Below are 18,481 nucleotides of genomic sequence, written 5' to 3' on the forward strand. Positions count from 1 at the left end.
ATGAAATATAAATCAGGATAATCCTGCATTTTCCTTGGTTTTTAAGCTGCCCACGTCAAAGTTTTCTGCAGATCTTCTAGGTACTAGCGCAGTCCTCAGTTGTGCTCCAAATCCAATCCATCAGAAAACAGGAGAAATTCCTAATCCATGTGTGCCTGATGGAACTGGTTGATACAGCTGGAATACTTTCTAACTAGGATTTCTGGAGTGGCAGTTTGATTGTCCTCTCCCTCCTCCCCCCTCAGCTCATATTTATCTAAATATGTTAAACCATCTACAGGCTTTTCCAGGCCTTGCTAGACTCCACTAGAAGGCACACGATTGAATTTAAGGAGACAATGACCACGTTCCACAAAATATTTTTATTGATTGTGAAAGAAAGGAAACATAGCAAATTCCATCAGATGTCATTAAAAAGGTGTGGATTACATGCTGTGGTTTTCATACATACACAAAACAAGAGGAACAGCTTACCTGATTCACTTTTAAAACACAACACAACTTAGCACAGCTGAGATAAAGGCTGCCACAGGAGTCTCCAGCAAGTGTTGACTGATGGAAGAACTCTTTAGTGAATCCTCTGTGAAACTGTTCCATCTCATGGCCTGCCTGCCCTTGGAGCCTTCTTCTGCTAACCTGGAATTGACCTGGCCTACAGCTATTTATGTCAATTTAAAAACCTGACTTAGAAAATTTGCCTCCATGAACACCTGCAGATGAGACCTGAACTTGTTCTGAACAACTCCTTCCAGTTTTGAAATACTTTTGCACTTGAAACTCAGCAAAACCAGTCTGACATTAAAAACACCTCTTACAAATAGTGAAGTTTGGCTACACTTGCCAACCTTCAACCCAAGCTAAAGAGTTTCATTTGAAATGAAACCCATAATGGAGAAGTAAAAGAAGCGTAAAACAGAACGCTGGTATTTCCACATGAATGCACAAGTTAGGTAAACTGAGTTACCAGACCAGCAGACATTTACAGCAGATTCCATGGCCAACCCCATCCTTGTGCTGCTGCTCAAAAAGGATGGTATTTCTTTACTTCTGCCTGGAAAAGCCAGTCCATGAGTTAAGATTCTTTGCCTGCATCCCTGTGCCAAGGTATTTTGTAACCGGCATTTTCACTTCTTAAAATGGGATTAAATTTTGCCTAGATTTCAAAAATTCAGACTATGAAGTGCTGAGATTCAACAATTCTAGTTATACAGTAATTCAGACAGCAATAATCCTGCCTTTTTAGCTATTGCCTAAAACCAATCACGTAGTCTGTGCACTGTTCAAGGACAGATAAGAGATTTGAAGTGTATGAGAAAAATCTTGTCTGGGGATTGAAAACCTGTCCTAGCCACTGTTGCTCCTGCATGAAAGCTCTGAGAATGCTTTATTAAGTTTTGTGCTACACTTGTATCTGAGGAGTAGAGCTCAGCCAGTCTCCCAGAAAGGTGAGCTCCTTGCTGGTTGTTCCATACCTACCGTGTAGTGCCAGCCATGGCCACGACAATGGAGCTCTGCCTTCATGGCCACCTGCAGCTCTTCAGCTTCCCAACCTGGTATTTGCTACAAAACCTACACCCTTCTTTGGAAACTCAGCATATGCATCAACTTATCCTTAGATGAAGACTCCAAATTCTGTACAAGGGTGTTGAATTCATTCTCAGCTCTTCTGTCACCACGTTCAAATGCTATTACAGGTAATTTTATCTAAAGAAGAAGATTCTAACCCTAAGGGATGGGTCCCTTTCTCCCCAAAGGATTTTCTGATTTTCTGAAGTCAGTGATTTGACTAGAGTTTGATCCAAGTAGAACAGAACATTTCAAACACCTTGTGCCCCACACTGCATGTACAGATTAACTCAGCATGGACAGTGACAATGCAGTGGAAGCACCAGAAATGTTTTACCTTTGTCTTCATTCTGACTTCTTGACTCCTCTGTGGGATGTGCTTCCTGCTTGAATTAAGCGATGGTGAATGGCTCCTAAGGCTCTGGGTTTGTGAATTTAGGAGTTGCTGATAATAGGGTGGGAGTTTTTTGTGGGTTTGTTTGGGTTTTTTTTAATATAGTGGCTGTTCCACATCCTTGATTTTATATGTAAATTCATTCTTCTAAGACATATGAGCATCTTGTTGGAAAGACTAAAGTTTGGACAATTTTATCTTAGCAGAGTTTGATTTCCAGTTTTTCCCTAATTACTTTAAAATTGGTTTTATATAAAAAAATTTAACTAATGATTACATTAGATATCCAACAACTTGTTTCAGATTGCCTTTTGTCTTTGTGATTTTACCTAGCATTGAACCTCCCCTGTTTTGTGCTTACCTGGTCCCTCAAAGGGCAAGAGTTTGGAAGGAATTGGGTCCTTAGAACTCAGGGGGATCAGGTAGAGATCCTTGACATGTCTGTTGTTATTAGCTACAACACCAAAACGACCACGACTGCTAAAATAGGAGTAGAGAGAGATATAGGCAACTTCTTCTTCTTCTGTTGCAGGATGGAAACGAATCAAACACAATTCCTGCAATAGAAAAGCAAATTGGAAAAATTCAAACTGCAACATACCAGCAAATGAAATGGTAAAGGGCAAATTCCAGAGGAAAAATAAGCTGCACATTTATCACTCCAACTATGCCCTCAGGGCAACACAAATTTAAGAGACTACTGCTGTTCAATTTGCAACATTTAAATAGAATTAGGTTTGTCATTTTCAGAAACACAAATTACTTGTGTTTCTTACATCAAACTGAACTGCTTGAGGCTCAAATGAAAAAGAAATGGAAAATTCTTAGTTTCATGTTTTTCTCTGTAATGTCTATAATTTTTTCACCTCTGAAGTGATATTAATACTAAAATATATTAAATACATTAAATTATAAGTTCCTTTTCTTTAAAATCAGAATTTCAATCTTCAATATTTCAGTTAGAAAATAGTATGAAGATTTAACTACTGTGCAGGAAAGAGACATCAAGATTTACAGCCCAATAAACACATTACTAAAATAAATCACAAATTCCAATGAAGTGGTTTAGGTAGTTTTTCATGTGTGATCTATGTCAGTATTTCCTGTTTACTACTCTATATTATAAAAAGTTGTCATTTTACATTGCTGTCTATTTCTCCTGGGTTTTGTAAAGGATTTTAAGTGAGTACCTTAGAAAGTGAAGATTTGAGTTTGCCAACATAATCCCAGACTGTCTTCGGTGAGATCCTCCCACCAATATGAATTGTGTCAGGTAAATCCTAAACAAGAAGCATTACATGGTAGTGTGAGAAAAACCAAAACCAAAAACCAGAAAAGGCAGTGCAGGTTTCCCCATCCCAGTAGCCCAAGGGATAGTTAAATTTTAGCACTTCTTTGTACATAAGTTTTTAAATTCAGCCAGGCTGTTCCTAAATTTGGAGGTGTTTAATTATGGTATGTGACCCCAAGGCCAACAGGATACATGGAACAGATACACACCCCAAACATGGAGAGCAGCAACACATCAGGTACTTCTGCATGCCCATTACTGGCATTTATAGAGAAACTATAATATGCATATATATTGTTATTTATAGGGCAGCTGCTATCTGAAATCCAGCTTCTCTCCACATTTGCACTGACCCCAAGTCACTTGAATTCTGCTGAATTTCCTGTCACAAGGACAGTGAAACCCATTTCAGCAAAAGCAATACTCAGAAGAACAAGCAACTCTACTAAGTTTTAAACCATCCATTTATGTTTGAAAATTCCTAAGTCATCCAAAATGCCCTTGAGAAAAAAAAAGAAAAAGAAAAACCTTTCTACTGCCTCATTATTTGAATGTACACCATCTCAGAACAGTACCATCCAACTGGTTTTACTTGAAAATTAATAATGATGACATTTTTCATAAACAGTTGAACAAAATTTCCCAACAGATCACATCAGTGACCCATCTAGTTTGAGAACAGAACAAGGCACACACTTTAAAACACTGGCTCCTAGACAAGGAAGCTGACATAAAGCCATTATTCCATGTTAGATCCTAACACATGTATAAATACATTGAAAGACATTACTTTCTTCACAGATTTGGAAGGAATTTTTAAAAAGCTGAGTTTTTTTCCTTGTGCTACTTTTCCTATTACTACAAAGATGTCATTTACCACTGCTACAGCTCTAATGCAGCTCTATAAACACACAGTGCCCCCAGCCTTTCCAGCAGCAGGAACTGCAGCACAGACCCATTCCAAACACACACACACCTCACTAAGATAATCAAAGCACCCGGAGACTGGATACGCTTTAGTGACAAATTTGGCCACGCTTTGCATGTTAATAAATCCTTTCCAAATGGTGTTGAGACGAGAGAGAAAGAGAGAAGTGTCGCTGTCCTGAGGTGAGCGAGACTCTGAAGCACTGCAAAACAAATCCAAACAGAAAGGTTACACAATGCCAGTGAGGATGGGACCTCTATTTTACATTTTCTTCCCTCCTCCTACTGACCCAATACTTTCTTTTGAATAAGTAACAAAATTTTTACTAGATGTTTTGTTACTGTTTTCAATTAACTTGGTAATACTTAAAAAAGCAAAAAGAAAATAAACTTGTAGCTGCAGACAGGCAAAGAGATATCAAAAGGTATTACTTTTATAAAATCATTTATGTTTCACTAATAAACAATATCCTTCAGAAAGAGATTCTGAAGTAAAAGAACTTGCTGTGAATAATCCTATTTTAACTGCAATAGCAAAAGGATATACTCAGCAGTTTTTTACTATTGTGTATACTCAGAATGTGAAAGAAATCCACTTGCTTTCAACCTGACCAATTGGTTAATTCATATTTAGATGCAACAGCATTTTAATACAGGATGAAAATCTGGAAATGCCTCTAAGCAATCTCTCCCACGCACTGTCTTTCTATATACTAATGTATTTTCAGACTTCTGAGTCTGCATGACACCTTCAAGTTTTTAATTCTCTGCTGGAACACTGTAGCATCTTTGTTGTCAACATACACTGATGCTCTGAAAAATTTACCAAACTAGAGAAAGCAAATCAGGAGAGATGGCATTTTAAAAATGTGACTCAGGCTCCCTGAACTTTAAACCTTAACAAGCCTTTTGGCTGAGGGAAAGGGAACAGGATATGGGACACAAGGGAATCTGCAGAGCCACAGGAGGGATGTGGCAGCTGCTGAGGATACGCACTTGATGTTGGGTGACTGATGAACCGCCAGGTATCTGGGATCTGGTGAGGAAGAGGGTTTGGTTAATATTGATTTGGGGACAGTCATAACTGGTTTGGAAGTTTCCTGTTTGGTTTCCCCCGTGGAGACTTTGTCAGCTGCGGGCGCAGGACGCGGGGCCGGAGTCGCGGCGCCAGAGGAGCTGCTCATGGCTGTCCTGGGGTCTCTGCCAGAAACCGTTACAGTGGTGACAACAGGGCCAGCACAGGAGGCAGGGAGAGCAGAGACCTCTTCAGGTACAGCAGAGTCTGTGCTGTTCTCGCTCTGGCTTGTAGGAATGTGAGGTGTTTCTGTGGTTGGCTGGGAAACTGTTTCTGCTGCCGGTTCATCATCAATTTCCATTGCGTCATCAGCGACGGGCTCCTTGTCAGGCTCTGCCGCTGGGGCTGCTGCAGGACTTTCATGCTTGGCCTGCACTTCTGGCTTAGATTTCGATTCCACCTTCTTAGCAGAAGCCCCTGTCTTCACCTTCTTAGCTGGTATCTCATCTTCTGATGCTGAAATCTGACCTACAGATTTATATCAAGTGCTTTTGATTAGTATTTAACAGTAGTTTGGAGAAGTGATTTCAAAAAAACAAATAAACAAAACACACTCTTAAGTAACAGTGATTTTACTTTGCCCAAAGTCAGCATTGTCAATAAATACCTGTACAGATTTTACAGTTCAGGTCAAAAAGATGGGCTCGATGCTGACTTGTTGTATCCTTCAACATGCTGCTAAAAACATCAAGTGAAGGAGCACTGTTTGTATTGGGTGCAGTTCGGGTTGACTCCTGCTGCTCCTAAAAGTGAATAAACACAAAAAATATTACAGCTGATCATTAACTTCAGCAAGAAAAAAATACTTTGAAAGCTGTTAATTCAGTTCTTTAAAAGAATATATAAAAGTCCTTGCTTAAAGCATATCGTGTTAGATGGAGTTACCACATAATATGTGTCCTCATTTCAAGCCAGTGTTTTTAAGTAGAACTCATGGTTAGAAAAAGATTTTTCTGTAAATTGACATCAAGGGCTGAAAAACATACAGCATTTTTGAAGTGCCTGTAAAATACATCTATCACTAGCTATTGCAGCCCTTCACACTTGAGGAACGCTCACAGCACACCCAGTGGGCAATGATATCTCCACAGTTCAGTGAAACAATCTGCATTTCTGACGACAAATCTGAAACTGCCATTTCTCCCCCTCCACATCCTCCTGCTGAAGTAACAGCCCCAGTACTCACATCAGAGTCAGACACTGGTGGAGAATCCTCCATATTGACAGCAGGCACATGTTCCCGTTTTACAGCTGTTTTCTTGATTTCGTGAGGTTTGCTTCTTGGTTCCACCTGAAAGAAACCAACAGTGTTAGTAAAAGCTCCATATATTTATTTTACTCTGTACTTTGCTATCATTTGGCGTGTTGTAGGGAAAAAGTGTACTGAAACTGAGTGTTATTAGTATTTTGACAGGAAAAAAATGGTGCATTAACATAATTGGTGATAAAGGTTGACAAACTTGCTCTTAATTTGTATTTAAGTAGATAGGGGACAATTATGTTACTTACTGCTTTAGCTGGTTTCTCTTTCCACACAGACAGTTCTTTAGATAGAAGTTCTTCTGGCTTCATTCTCACCAGTTTTGACAGGGAGATTTCCTCACGAAGGACACGATGGAAAAGTCCCTGAAAACAGAGGAAACTTTTGCTGTGCTGAAGGGAACCTGCTCAGGTAACTGAGAACATTAAAAAACCTGCTCCAGTTTCTTAATTATCTGTTAAAAATATCACCTACTTATGAGCAAACTTGGAAAGGTGCAGGAACCAGAAATCAGGGATTAAATAAACCCCAAGTATAACTATATCACATCAAATCTCAAACTGTATAAATACCAATCACCAACTAAAGTAGGCTTTGAACTCCTACTTAGATAAAAATATTGTTAAAAATGCTTGGATAGAGTATTTTTTATAACAACATTTTATCATTTAATTCATAAGTCTCTATTTTGAAACTCCTAATGTTGAGGGTAGAGTCTGACATATCATTCAAGTCCAAAAGCACATTTCTATACAAGTTTACTGTTTAAGAAAATTCCAAACCTGGTTTTTGGGGTCCTTGAGATTGAACATGATGCTACGGTATTTGCTCTTGTATCTGTTGTCTGTCACTTGGAACAAATTAAACATTTCCTTCTCAATGTTGAGTGCCACTTTCCCTACTTCACTCTCTGTCATGACCAGGTCATCACTGTCGTTGACTCTGTTGCAAACAAGAACAGGAACGTGTGGTTAGGTCAGGGGTGAATGGTCAGGTACAGTCACAAAAAAGAAAATTTTCCAGAGCTGACCTTGGCTGCTCCTCACCCAGGAAGGGCTCAAGACTCCTTTAAATAAAACCTCAAAGCCAAAGTCTATCTCAGGACCTTAAACCCTGGCAAACTTTAATTTCAGCCCACAGATGGCCATGGATGACATGGCTTTGGGAGACCAAGTCAGCCTTTACTCCTGCTCATGGCACTGCCACCAGGAGTTTCTCTACCAGGAGTGACACTGGGAGCCCAAGCACTTGAGTTTTGGTCCTTGATTCCCCACTGTGACCAGGATTTCCTTTACAGAGACAATACCAGAGGTCAGTGCTCCATGGCAAGTCTTTATGATTGGCTTTACCTTTAATAATTATAGTGAGAAAATCTGCATTGTTGTGTGTTATTTTTTTCCTGTCCTAAGTGATAGTTGTCTGTTGACAAGAATTTCTTGTTGTTGACTTTCATGTTGGGAATCTCTCCTTCAGTGAGCTTTAACCTTCACTATGGTATTTCCTATACTATGTTCTCTACAGCTCTCCATCTTCATCACTGCCATCTCTAGACTTTAAAACTCAGAGCACCTACATTACAAAAACTTCTATGCTGTGATTTAATCCTTCAACTGTAACTGTCTCAATATAAATGGAATAGCAAGGTTTCTTTTTATAAAGGCTTTCTCACATGCACATTTATTTTCTACCAGGAGTTTTTATTTCAAATATAAACCTGAGATAATGATTGCACTTGTAGTAAGTTGTTGCATAAATTCAATCCCTCAAAATTCCTTATCAAGACAAACAAGACTCTGCACGCTACTTCTAGGTGCAGCTTCCTATATAGAAGTGTTTTGAATTCCCACCTCTTCCATAAAATTTCTTTCAGGGATCGTCGAATATTCTGTCGAATCTGAGAGTTGGGCTGTGACTGGGCAGGACTGGCTGAGGCTTTTGCTTGACTACTTCCAGCTGCAGCTGACATGGAAGACAGTGAAGGCTTTTTGAGTCCTCCACTCAAACTGGAAGACGGAGCTGCTTTCTTGGCAACTGATGAGCCATGAGAGAGAGGTGACTGTTTGGAAGGAACACTGCCTGATGAAGGCCAAGGTTTCTTGGGAATGACACCTTTGAAACTTCCAGCAGGTTTCAGGGGTGGTTTAGTTACTGACGTGTTGGAGTAGGATGGGGACTTCTTTGAAGGCAGATTTTTGGTGAGAGAAGAGGACTGTTTGTCCATGATAGATACCACAGCCTTCTTTGGTGCTGATGTGGACTCTGCTCGATCTTCGTTCCTTTTCTCTTCCCTTTGAGCTGTTAAAACAAAGAGGAAAATACAATATTAAAGGCTTAACTCTATAATTTCATATTCATGAAGTCCAAACAGCAATCTATAAAAGAAAGTCTGTGAAATACCATCTCCAGTGAATAACTACCAGACAAGTATTTATTCTCACTTGCCTTGTTAAAAGTGTAGTTGACCTGTTTGTTTGTTGAAAATTTTGTGCATAAGAAAAATGGTGGGGAGGGGACAGGCACCACCTTCAAAGATTCTTGAGTGGGATTTCATGGTTAAGCTTCAAAATCAACCCAAATTCTTGTACATATAAAAAATAAAAATTATGCAATACAATCCACATGCTGCATTTAAACAGATGTCTCACAGCACTTTACAGAACCAGTTAATTACAGAGGTTGACCAGACAACAAAGTCCATGAATTTGAAATTGTACTAATATTACCTTAACTTGAATATTACTGAATAAACCTATTCAGTTCCTAGCTAAAGTCTAGATTTAAAGAATATTTAAACATTAACACTGCTGCTCAGGCTGTAGCCATCTAATCTTCACCATTCTCAAACTATTCCGTTCATAATAATTAGTTTTCCATTTCAAATTCTAATGTTACAATAATTGATACACGTCATACACAAGAAAATTTACCAAGTCTAAGTAATAGCTCCAGAATTCGCATCTGTAAAAGATGTATTTGCACAGGATTTTAAAAGCAAATAGGTTTTCAAATTGCATTTCATCTGTACCACCTTCTGGCACTGACAGGAACAATTCAACCCAGCAAAAAAAGCCAAACCCCAAAACCCACACATCCCCCTCCAACAGAACATCGTTTCCAAGACATCAAAGTTACATTGGGCAAACACCAGCACATGGATCTTGAGAGCTTAAATGAGCATGGGTTCTGAGGGAACTACCAAAAAAGTAACTAAAATAGAGCTGTTTCAAACCCTACTGAAGGTTTGTTAATGTACCAGCCCAGACACCTTAGGTGCAATGTGCAGGACACGTCCTGGGCAACATCCAGGAATTCCAGTAACTCCACCAAGGACCAACTGGTCCCTCTTCACCTTCCAGGTACGATCTGATGAGAGCATCACTGGAAAAGGTCTAAACTGTCCTGAGATGGATTTGATAGTGACCAAACCCTCCTGGGGGCACCTGGTTCAAAACACTCCACATATCAGAATAAACTCCCTATGTAATCATCCCTCAAACTGTGGAAGGTTTGGAATTCTTAAGGGACAAAGACATTCCCCTATTTAGTGAAGAAATGGCCTTGCAAGTTCCTGCGTGCCCAGCGGAGATCAGCACTTCCCTGGACAGCAGCATGCACTTCCAGCAATGCCCCTCCTCCTCCCCTCCCTGTACTGGCCCTCAGTGCTGGCAGCTTCCACGGACACGGGTGGGAGGTGAGCCAAGGAACAGCACAGGAATTGACCTTTTGTAAGGTGAGCTGCAAGGGTGTATGCTCAACTTCTGCTGGAACACAAGAACCCAGAAGATCAAGAGACACTGTATCTTTGTCCCCAGTTTTCTCCTAGAAGTATTTTACAACTCAGGAATTTTTCTGAGCCAGATTTAACTGCTTGAAGTGTAAAACAAAACCCACTGTTAAAGTACATTAAATCATTTCATAGGCTGTGATGATTTTGCTATAAATGAAAGGAACATATTACTCCCAGAGTTTTCTTTAGACTGGCCTTGATTCTTGTCTGACTGAGGGACATTTTCCGTGTGACCCACAGTGTCTCTCCCCATATCTCCCCTAACACTGCTCCAGTTGTCAAGAGGACTCTGGCAATCCCAGGAGGGAGGAAGGGGATAAGGAACTATTGCTGATATGGCTGATTTGCTCAAGCAGGGTCCCAAGAACCCGAGGGGTAACCAGCCAACCTATTTTGAGGTCAGTCTAGAACAGAGATGGCAAATATCCAAAGCATGTGCACTGATAACACTGCAGGAATTACTCCCATTCTTTCTCCTGGTTTATTTGACCCTCTGCACAGAATGGTATCTTTTCAGGCAGGTAGGACAGCAGCACACTCTATAACCTGCCAAGGCATGGCAGGACAGAACAGCTTGGCTTGCAAAGTGGTGACAGCAAAATTCAGTCCTCAGTACCAAGACGTTTAGTTCTTTGTGGTTACAGCACAAGTATGACTGTGAATTTATTCTTAATTCTCTAACCACTATCTATTTAATGATTAATTCAAAGTAGCTAACAAAAACTACTTTGATAGAACTAAAAATAGCAGAACCAAGATGTCTTGTGTCCATCAGGTGTGTGTATATATAAGAACACCAAACACCTTATTGTTACATGGTTTTGTTACCTTTTTGTTTTGTTACAGCTGTATCATAGTAAGGATACAGACTTGTAAAATAAATAAATAAATAAATAAAAACTACTAGTACAAAGCTAGAGTGACATTCCTGGGGCTGAAGGTCAGCAGTCTGAAAGGTTGAAGGACACATCCTTTAAACTGCCACCTGACACCATGACTATTCTAAAGATATGTGATTTTATGCTTCTTTAGCCAACAAAACACACAAAGAGCTTCCAACTATCACATTCTCCTGATAATTTCACCAATTTCAAGTGTCACCCAAGCAGGACTTGTTGAACTGACATGGATGGTACAGATTCTCCATGTACTAGCTCAGCCATAAGTGACTCTTTCAGTTCTCCAGAACTACCAAGGTCCTGTTCAAACTGACACTGTCCAATCAAGCATGTGCAGGTTTTGATAAAGAATCCAGAATACTTAGATGCTCTCCACAAACAACTCATGACAGCTGTACATGAAGTTAATCTAAAAAAAACCTCTTACTGCTTTGACAATGAGAAATCAGAACTTTTGCCCTATAAAGTTTTGGGTTTCAGTGTCATTGTGCTGCCCCCATAATTCAGCTGAAGCAACTCAACTGTGCATTACAGGAGTCTTGGATCCAAAGCCCAGGAGCAGCCAGGGGAGGGTGGGGAAGAAGCAGTGCTGTCCCCTGGGGTGGAAGCTCACTCTACTGATCTATCCACAATATGAGCACACCCCAAAGCTGACAGCACCCCCTGAAGGTATGGAACATGGCAGGTGTATGTTTGGAAGCACTAACAGCAATACATGCTCTTTTCTGAGAGCAGTATGCCAACACATAGGGAGTTTTACTTCTGAACAGGTGCCAGAGCTGCTCAGCAAACGGATGAGACAGATCATGGACCAGGTATTCCCTCAGCCCATGATTTCCAAGTGCCTGGCTGTGCAGACCATGGACAGCATGAGAAGGCACAGTCAATGCTACTGCACACACTGGCCAGTGTTTAATACCAATGTGGGTTTGGTTCTTTCCATCAGTAGCTCCAGTGGAACTACAATAAATGCCCTAAACCAAATTTAAAATAAAAGGATGAGACATGCACTGAACATCAGCCTAACCTACTCAAGAGATTAACGTGGAGTTTCACCACCAGCAGCTCAGAATAAGGCATGTGGTGATTCTTCTATCCAGCACTTTTAACACCAGGGTGAACCTCCTCAACTTGATGCCAAAAACACAATTTAAAATAAGAGTAATTATTCCCAATTGCTCCATTTTGTCCCATGGGCCACTTGTTAGGACAGGAACAGGATCCTCCTTACTGGAGGGAGGCATGGGCTAAAGAGACCAAGGTGCAGCTGTAACTAATGAGCCAACCTTTCCCAGGGTGAAACCCAACAAATCCTCTGGCACAAACCCATTCATTCCTCCCAGGCTTAACAAACAGCATTACTTGGTGTGCTCATTACAGACAGAACTAGAGAGTCTCTCCCACCAGCTGTCGACCGACACAGAATCCCTCCCTTGAGGAAATTCCCCGTGCAGTGACACTTGATATTACAGCACAGCCAGGAACGAGGTTTCTGCATGCAGAGCAGGACAGCACTGCCACAGCAGCTGCTGGACAGAAGAGCCTGACAGTTCCAGGTACTTGTGAACCTCTCAACACGCTGTCGCAGCACTGCCAGGCCATGGTGGAGGCCCAGTTCCAGCAGGATTCCCACACTGCAGCACTGTTAACTTTGCATGAAGGAGTTGCAGGCTGTCTTGTATCCCAGGTTCTCACTGAAACCCAGAGGCTGGGTTTTACACCACCAGCATGTACACTGTACAAAAGAAACTTTGTTTCTTCTCTAACCTTTAAAGAATATTTCCATACTGCATTTAAATCTGTTTTGGTTCTTTCCCTTTTCCCTCTCCATCTAATCCTTCTTTGGAGTAATAGCTTTTGAAAGCCACTTCAAAATCTAATTCCAATTTCTATAGAAGTTCTCATTTGTGATAAAATGTTTTGCTGAAACTATTACCTACTTCTTTCAACTTTTAAATACCAGGATATTTGTGCTGTTCCTTTTCTCCAGACAGTTTTAAAATTATTCAAACCAAAACTCTTCAAAAGAACTTTAATTTCTGGCTCTAGCTGATATTAAGACTTCTAAATGATATAGATAAACCACAGGCTGTTAAACCTGGAGAGCTCATTTCACAAAGACTCCAGCAAAGCTGGATTTTTTGTGGGTTTTTTCTAAATTTAAAAAAGCATCACAGCTCCTCTTACAGGACATTAAAGCCCTCTTGTGCAACACATCTTGCACCTATGTAGAACACTAAAATTTTCTCTAAAGAATTAAGACTTCGGCATAAGGCCGTTCATACACCAGCACCACTGTCTCTGGTGTCTAATAACATCTTAACATTTCCCCTGTGTTCTCTTCCATCTACATTAACCCACTTTCCTTTCCCAGGATGAAATTCTTCCAGGCAGTGTGAGGAGCTGATGGCTGTGTCGTGTCCAGAACTTTCTGCAGTGGGAGCGCAGGCCCAAGGGAGCAGGGCGTCAGGAACCCAGCACCTGAGGGGACACTGCCCAGCACAGGCAGCCCAAGTCTGTCTGGATTTTACTGCTCCTTTTCAGATTTCTCTCTCACTACAATAGCTTTAGGGGAAAAAAACCAAATTCTATAACCACCCTTCAGTGTTATGCACGGTATATGAACTTCTGTGGCACCAACAGTAAGAAAGCTGGTAACTAACATTTTTCTTTAACAATAAATCTGTAAAATTCCACAAAATTAGTAATGCAACTTAAGCAGAGAACAGCCATTTGTGATCCACCTGTTGAAAACTGGATCACTTTTACTACTCTTTAAAGTCGATTTGTATGCCTTTAGAGGGAAGAAAATCCAGTGCTGCAGCACTGCAGTTGTAATAAACCCATTAATACCTGTTGGAAAGTACAAAGCCAGTGTAAAAGGCTGCGCAGAGCTGAGCAATTCCATCCTGTGACCAGAGCTGATCTCTAGAGGCACCAGCACCAGCCCTTGCACCAGCTGACAGGAGACAGGTGTGCACAGCCCAGCAGAGCCAGCCACCAATGTAGGACCAGCCCAGGCAGCGTTCTGGGTGTCACAACACTCAGGCAGTGACCCCAGCCTCGAAGTCCCGCTTGGTCCCGCAGCTCCTCGGGCAGGTGGCTGCGGTGGCCGTGCCTGTGCCGTCATCCCAGCGCGCTGCAGCTTCTCGCTCTGGCACACAGGGCAGCACAGGCTTCTGGCCTACGAGGGAAACACCTCACCCCTCTTTGCCAGTAGCTGAGAATTTAGAAACTGCATTTCCCTTCTGGGTAACTGTTGAAGCAGAGCACAGGCAGGATTTCCCAGCCTCAGAACCGGCGTGGTTCAGCAGCTTCTCATATCCCAGGAGGAGCTGACACAGCTGTGCCATGAGCCCCTCCTGTGTGACTTGTGACAGGAATAACCTGAACGGAGCAGAACTTAACCAACCCCCCTGCCCCAACGCAGTGGCCACCACCAAACTTTCATCCATGAGCTCTTCCGAGGTGAAACCTTTTGGAACTGAAAAAACGGAGTAAAACACACAGGCTTGCTCAAGCAGGTGCTTCAGCTGTCAGACCTAAAGCACAACAGGAAGCTACTTACCGGTTCCGAGGCAGCTGTGCCCAGTCCCTTGCTGGGGCCGCCTGACACCTGTGCCTCGGGCACTGCTCAGCGCCGCTGGGTGCCCCGAAGCCCCCTCTGGTGGCACCGAGCACCGGTGCCCGCGGCCGTGCAGATGAGGAGCTCTGAGACCGCTGCAGCTCCGAGCCTGTTGCACTGCTCTCTGCTCACACCTGCTTCTGCAGGGCTTCTTGTCACTTCCCTCAAAGATAACTCCGTGCTAGCTCTAATTCAGACGTGTTCAGCTGCTCTTAAATAGGCTTCAGTGCTCGTTTTCACTGTTACCTGCCCCATCTCCTTCCACTTTCAAGACCAAATCAAACTTTATTGAACACTAGTGTCTGGCATGTGCTGCCTGCCCCACTGCTGCTCTTTGAAAGCCTCCATCACTTCTGATCTGCACTGCAGTGAAGTTGCCTGTGTGCCAAGCCCCTAACATTCAGGCACACAACATAGATCTGTCTCCAAAGTTAATACAGATCAGAGACAAGGGCCTGCCGTTTCTGCTGTGGTTTGTGTTCAAGCCAAGCTGCAGCTCTGTGCTGACGCACATCTGCAGCTTCCACACACGAGCTTTATTTTAATCTACGTAATACTGTAGTGACCTCTATCTGATCTACATTAGACAACTGTATCTTTACTCCTACCCCCCTCCTGAGGGAGAGAGGCACTATGTGAGACAAAAAAAAAAGGGTTCTTATTTTCCAGACTGTTCATGGATTGGCATCATCACTCCTCGCAGGGACAGGCCATCTTCGGGTTCCAACTCAGCACAGATCCGACACAGTGAATCAGCAGCGAACTTGATTTAAAGTGATCACCTCAAAAAAATCCCTTTTATTTGGGGACTAGCAAAGAACTTTTTCACTGGCTGTACAGTCAAGTGAGCAAGTTCAAAGAGCTGAAGTAAAATTAGTAAAAGAAAGCAAAACAGCAAGAGGGTGGTGAGAGTTTTTAATCAAACTTTCATCACTTTCAGTGTTGATGAGATAAACCACCCTCATATGCACAATGCCTCTGGAAGCTGCACCAGGTTTCTGCCCCCCAACCCCTCCCCTGAGCAATGGTTCTCACACTGAATCCATGCACCCCTGATGGCAGGAGTGCTGCCCTGCTGTCTCCAAGTGCCTCGGGTGTGCTGGGTGTTGGAGGCACATGCCAGGAGCACATGCCAGGAGTAGGGACCAGCCTTCCTAACTTAACAGATGGCAAAAATCTTCATGTGGCTGCCAGCCACAGGCACGTGTCACATACCTTGCAGAGCAGAGAAGGGGAGCTCCAGCAGTTCACAGGCAGGTGATGAAAATGCCTCCCCAAGGATCCCACTGCTCCATTTAACTGGCTGGGTCCCAGGGGACGTTGGTGTCAGCACCTCTATGGTTTGCCTCCCTCCACAGGCAAGGCTCAGGTTTTGCGCCAGCCCCAGGCCGGCACAGCCCCTGCCAGGCTCGAGGGGAGTTCAGCACTGGAGCTGCCAGGTTACACTCCTGTACAACCCTTCCAAAGCCAGGTCTCCAAGGTGAATTTCTCAGAAGTTCTGGTAGACTTATCTCGGGGTATGCTGATCGTTACTGGTCTGTCAGCAGCCTTTCTGAAAGCTCCTCTAATCCAAACGTTCAAGACAGACCTACATACAGGGCAGCCAGGTGTCCCAGAAAGTGGCCAGTACCAAAATCAGTAATTCTTTTCATTTCCCTGCTACTACTGGATACTTACTGCCTCTCAGGCTGGGCCTACACTGCAGAATAAGCATTAAGACACCTTGGCTTTCTAGGAGTCAATTCACATGCCAGCAGTGTTTCAGTGGTAGCAGTATGGAACCTGGCACAGCCCAGTTTTTCCTGTGGGGAAGAACTGACACCCAAAGGAATCCAGTTTACCTACAATCAGTCCTTGCAGGCAAACATAGCTATGGCTTAAGAAGCAAAGTTTAAGTAAAATATATTTTAAGGTAAGTAAACCAACAGCAGTATATCCACATCCACTGCACTCAAGAGTCACAATTTCAGCTGGTACAGTCCTGCCTGAAAAGCAACATTACACTGGCACCAGCCTGTGGGCACACAAGGCCTTATCTGACTCTTCATATCACTAGTTACAGCCCCCTACACCCCTATGACTTCCTGAGCCTGTCTTTAGTGACTTCTATATTCCCCCTGTTCTCTGTAGTGTTTTCTTTCCTGTCTTCATGCTGTTATTACATAAAGGAAAAAAAAAAATCAAGACACAAGGAAATGCACACAAATTATGCATGCTACAATCCTGCCATTTTGACACACACAGTTTCTGCTGGTGGGGCACCCCACCATCCCTGTGCTCTACTCTCAGTCTCCTTATTTTGTTAATGTGTATAGGAATAAACAGTCCAAGACCTTTAAACACACAGGCACATCCTACTCCCTTTGTGAATTGCTTGAGTGTGGAAAAGTTCAGCTGCAGAAGAGATGAAAAAAACTGAAAAGGGATAACAAAAGGAAATTTGTATCACCATAGCCAGGGCTCCCACTTCCAGGAGGTGGCAGCGTTGTCTCTTCAGAATTCCCTGCTGGGAAGCAGGAGCAGGACCACAAACACAGATGTTTTCTCTGAAGGAAACACCCCCCTTCCAAACCCCACTCATTAAAACTTCAGTGAAATACTGGTACCAAACACTGTATGTCCATAATTTGCAATAAATTCACTGCATCTGCCTGCAGTTAACGTGAACACGGATTTAGTGATTTGGTGTGACAAGTACCTTTTGCTCTGAAGTTCTCCCAAAGAACAATAATTTAATGCTTTCTTATGAGCTTTTATCTAATAAACCCTTCTCACTTTCCTGCATGTTTAGTTGCTCTTCTCACCCAAACTGAGTAAATTATTGCTTCATGTATTTAAGTCTAATAAATCAGGTGAACTTCAAAGCTTTGAAGCACTAATTAATACTTAGCACACTTAGGACTGTGTAGTTTAAAAACTGAGATACTGCAAATGCTTCCCCTTTTTCCCTCCTTTGGGTTTCATTTTCTATTTTAAAACTACATTTGCTGTTGACTTCTGCTTGACAATAAGTAGCAGAATATAGAAAAAAGTCTCTTACAAGTGTTGCTGTTGTAATATGGATCTCTGAACGCTCATAAATCTCAAAAATCCACATACTTGTATGAATTTGGAAGCCAGGATGACTTCTGAAATGCAATATAAAAGCTGAGCACTGCATATTAAATTAATACCAATTATCCTAACAAAAGTAAAAGCAACTCTTCTGAAGGGGAACGTGACTCAGACCTAATTTCCTTTTATATTGTGTACTTCAAATGCTGTCTGAAACTGTAGAAGTACCTGTACTTTTTTACCAAGTCAAGGTATTTCCCACTGTAGTTTTTAAATGAAGCCCAAGGATTATTTTCACTGGGCACAGAAAGATGGAAGACAGTGTAATTTTTCAGGCATCAGATTCTGGTATACAAAGTCACTTCCAAGTACAGCCCTAACTCATATCCCCAAAAGACAAAGTTAGGAAGTGAAGAAACGGGAACTAATGGGGTAACACAAGGAAAAAAAGTAACATTGTTCTGTAAAACTGCAGAGTGGTAGCACCAAGTATCCCTTTTTTTAACAAATGCAGAACAGGCTGGGAGAAGGGCCCTGGTGGTAGGCTTAGATGCAAATAAACTATATGCTCCCACCACCCAGTACATCTTTAAAAACTTGAT

The 18,481-nt window shown here is 42.1% G+C and overlaps 1 protein-coding gene across 1 annotated transcript in view; it reads right to left on the reverse strand.

Moving 5' to 3' along the window:
* Positions 1-18,481, reverse strand: part of DIDO1 (death inducer-obliterator 1) — a 47,920-nt gene that overhangs the window by 8,122 nt on the left and 21,317 nt on the right. The window contains exons 8-16 of the mRNA XM_033075036.1: positions 8,362-8,809; positions 7,297-7,456; positions 6,763-6,879; positions 6,440-6,544; positions 5,861-5,996; positions 5,175-5,721; positions 4,228-4,381; positions 3,151-3,240; positions 2,322-2,517 (exon numbers count right to left, since the gene is read on the reverse strand). Of these exons, the coding sequence (XP_032930927.1) occupies positions 2,322-2,517; positions 3,151-3,240; positions 4,228-4,381; positions 5,175-5,721; positions 5,861-5,996; positions 6,440-6,544; positions 6,763-6,879; positions 7,297-7,456; positions 8,362-8,809 (1,953 nt within the window). The remainder of the gene's footprint in view (positions 1-2,321; positions 2,518-3,150; positions 3,241-4,227; positions 4,382-5,174; positions 5,722-5,860; positions 5,997-6,439; positions 6,545-6,762; positions 6,880-7,296; positions 7,457-8,361; positions 8,810-18,481) is intronic.

This window comes from Catharus ustulatus, chromosome 17, assembly GCF_009819885.2.
Source record: "Catharus ustulatus isolate bCatUst1 chromosome 17, bCatUst1.pri.v2, whole genome shotgun sequence".
NCBI lineage: Eukaryota > Metazoa > Chordata > Aves > Passeriformes > Turdidae > Catharus > Catharus ustulatus.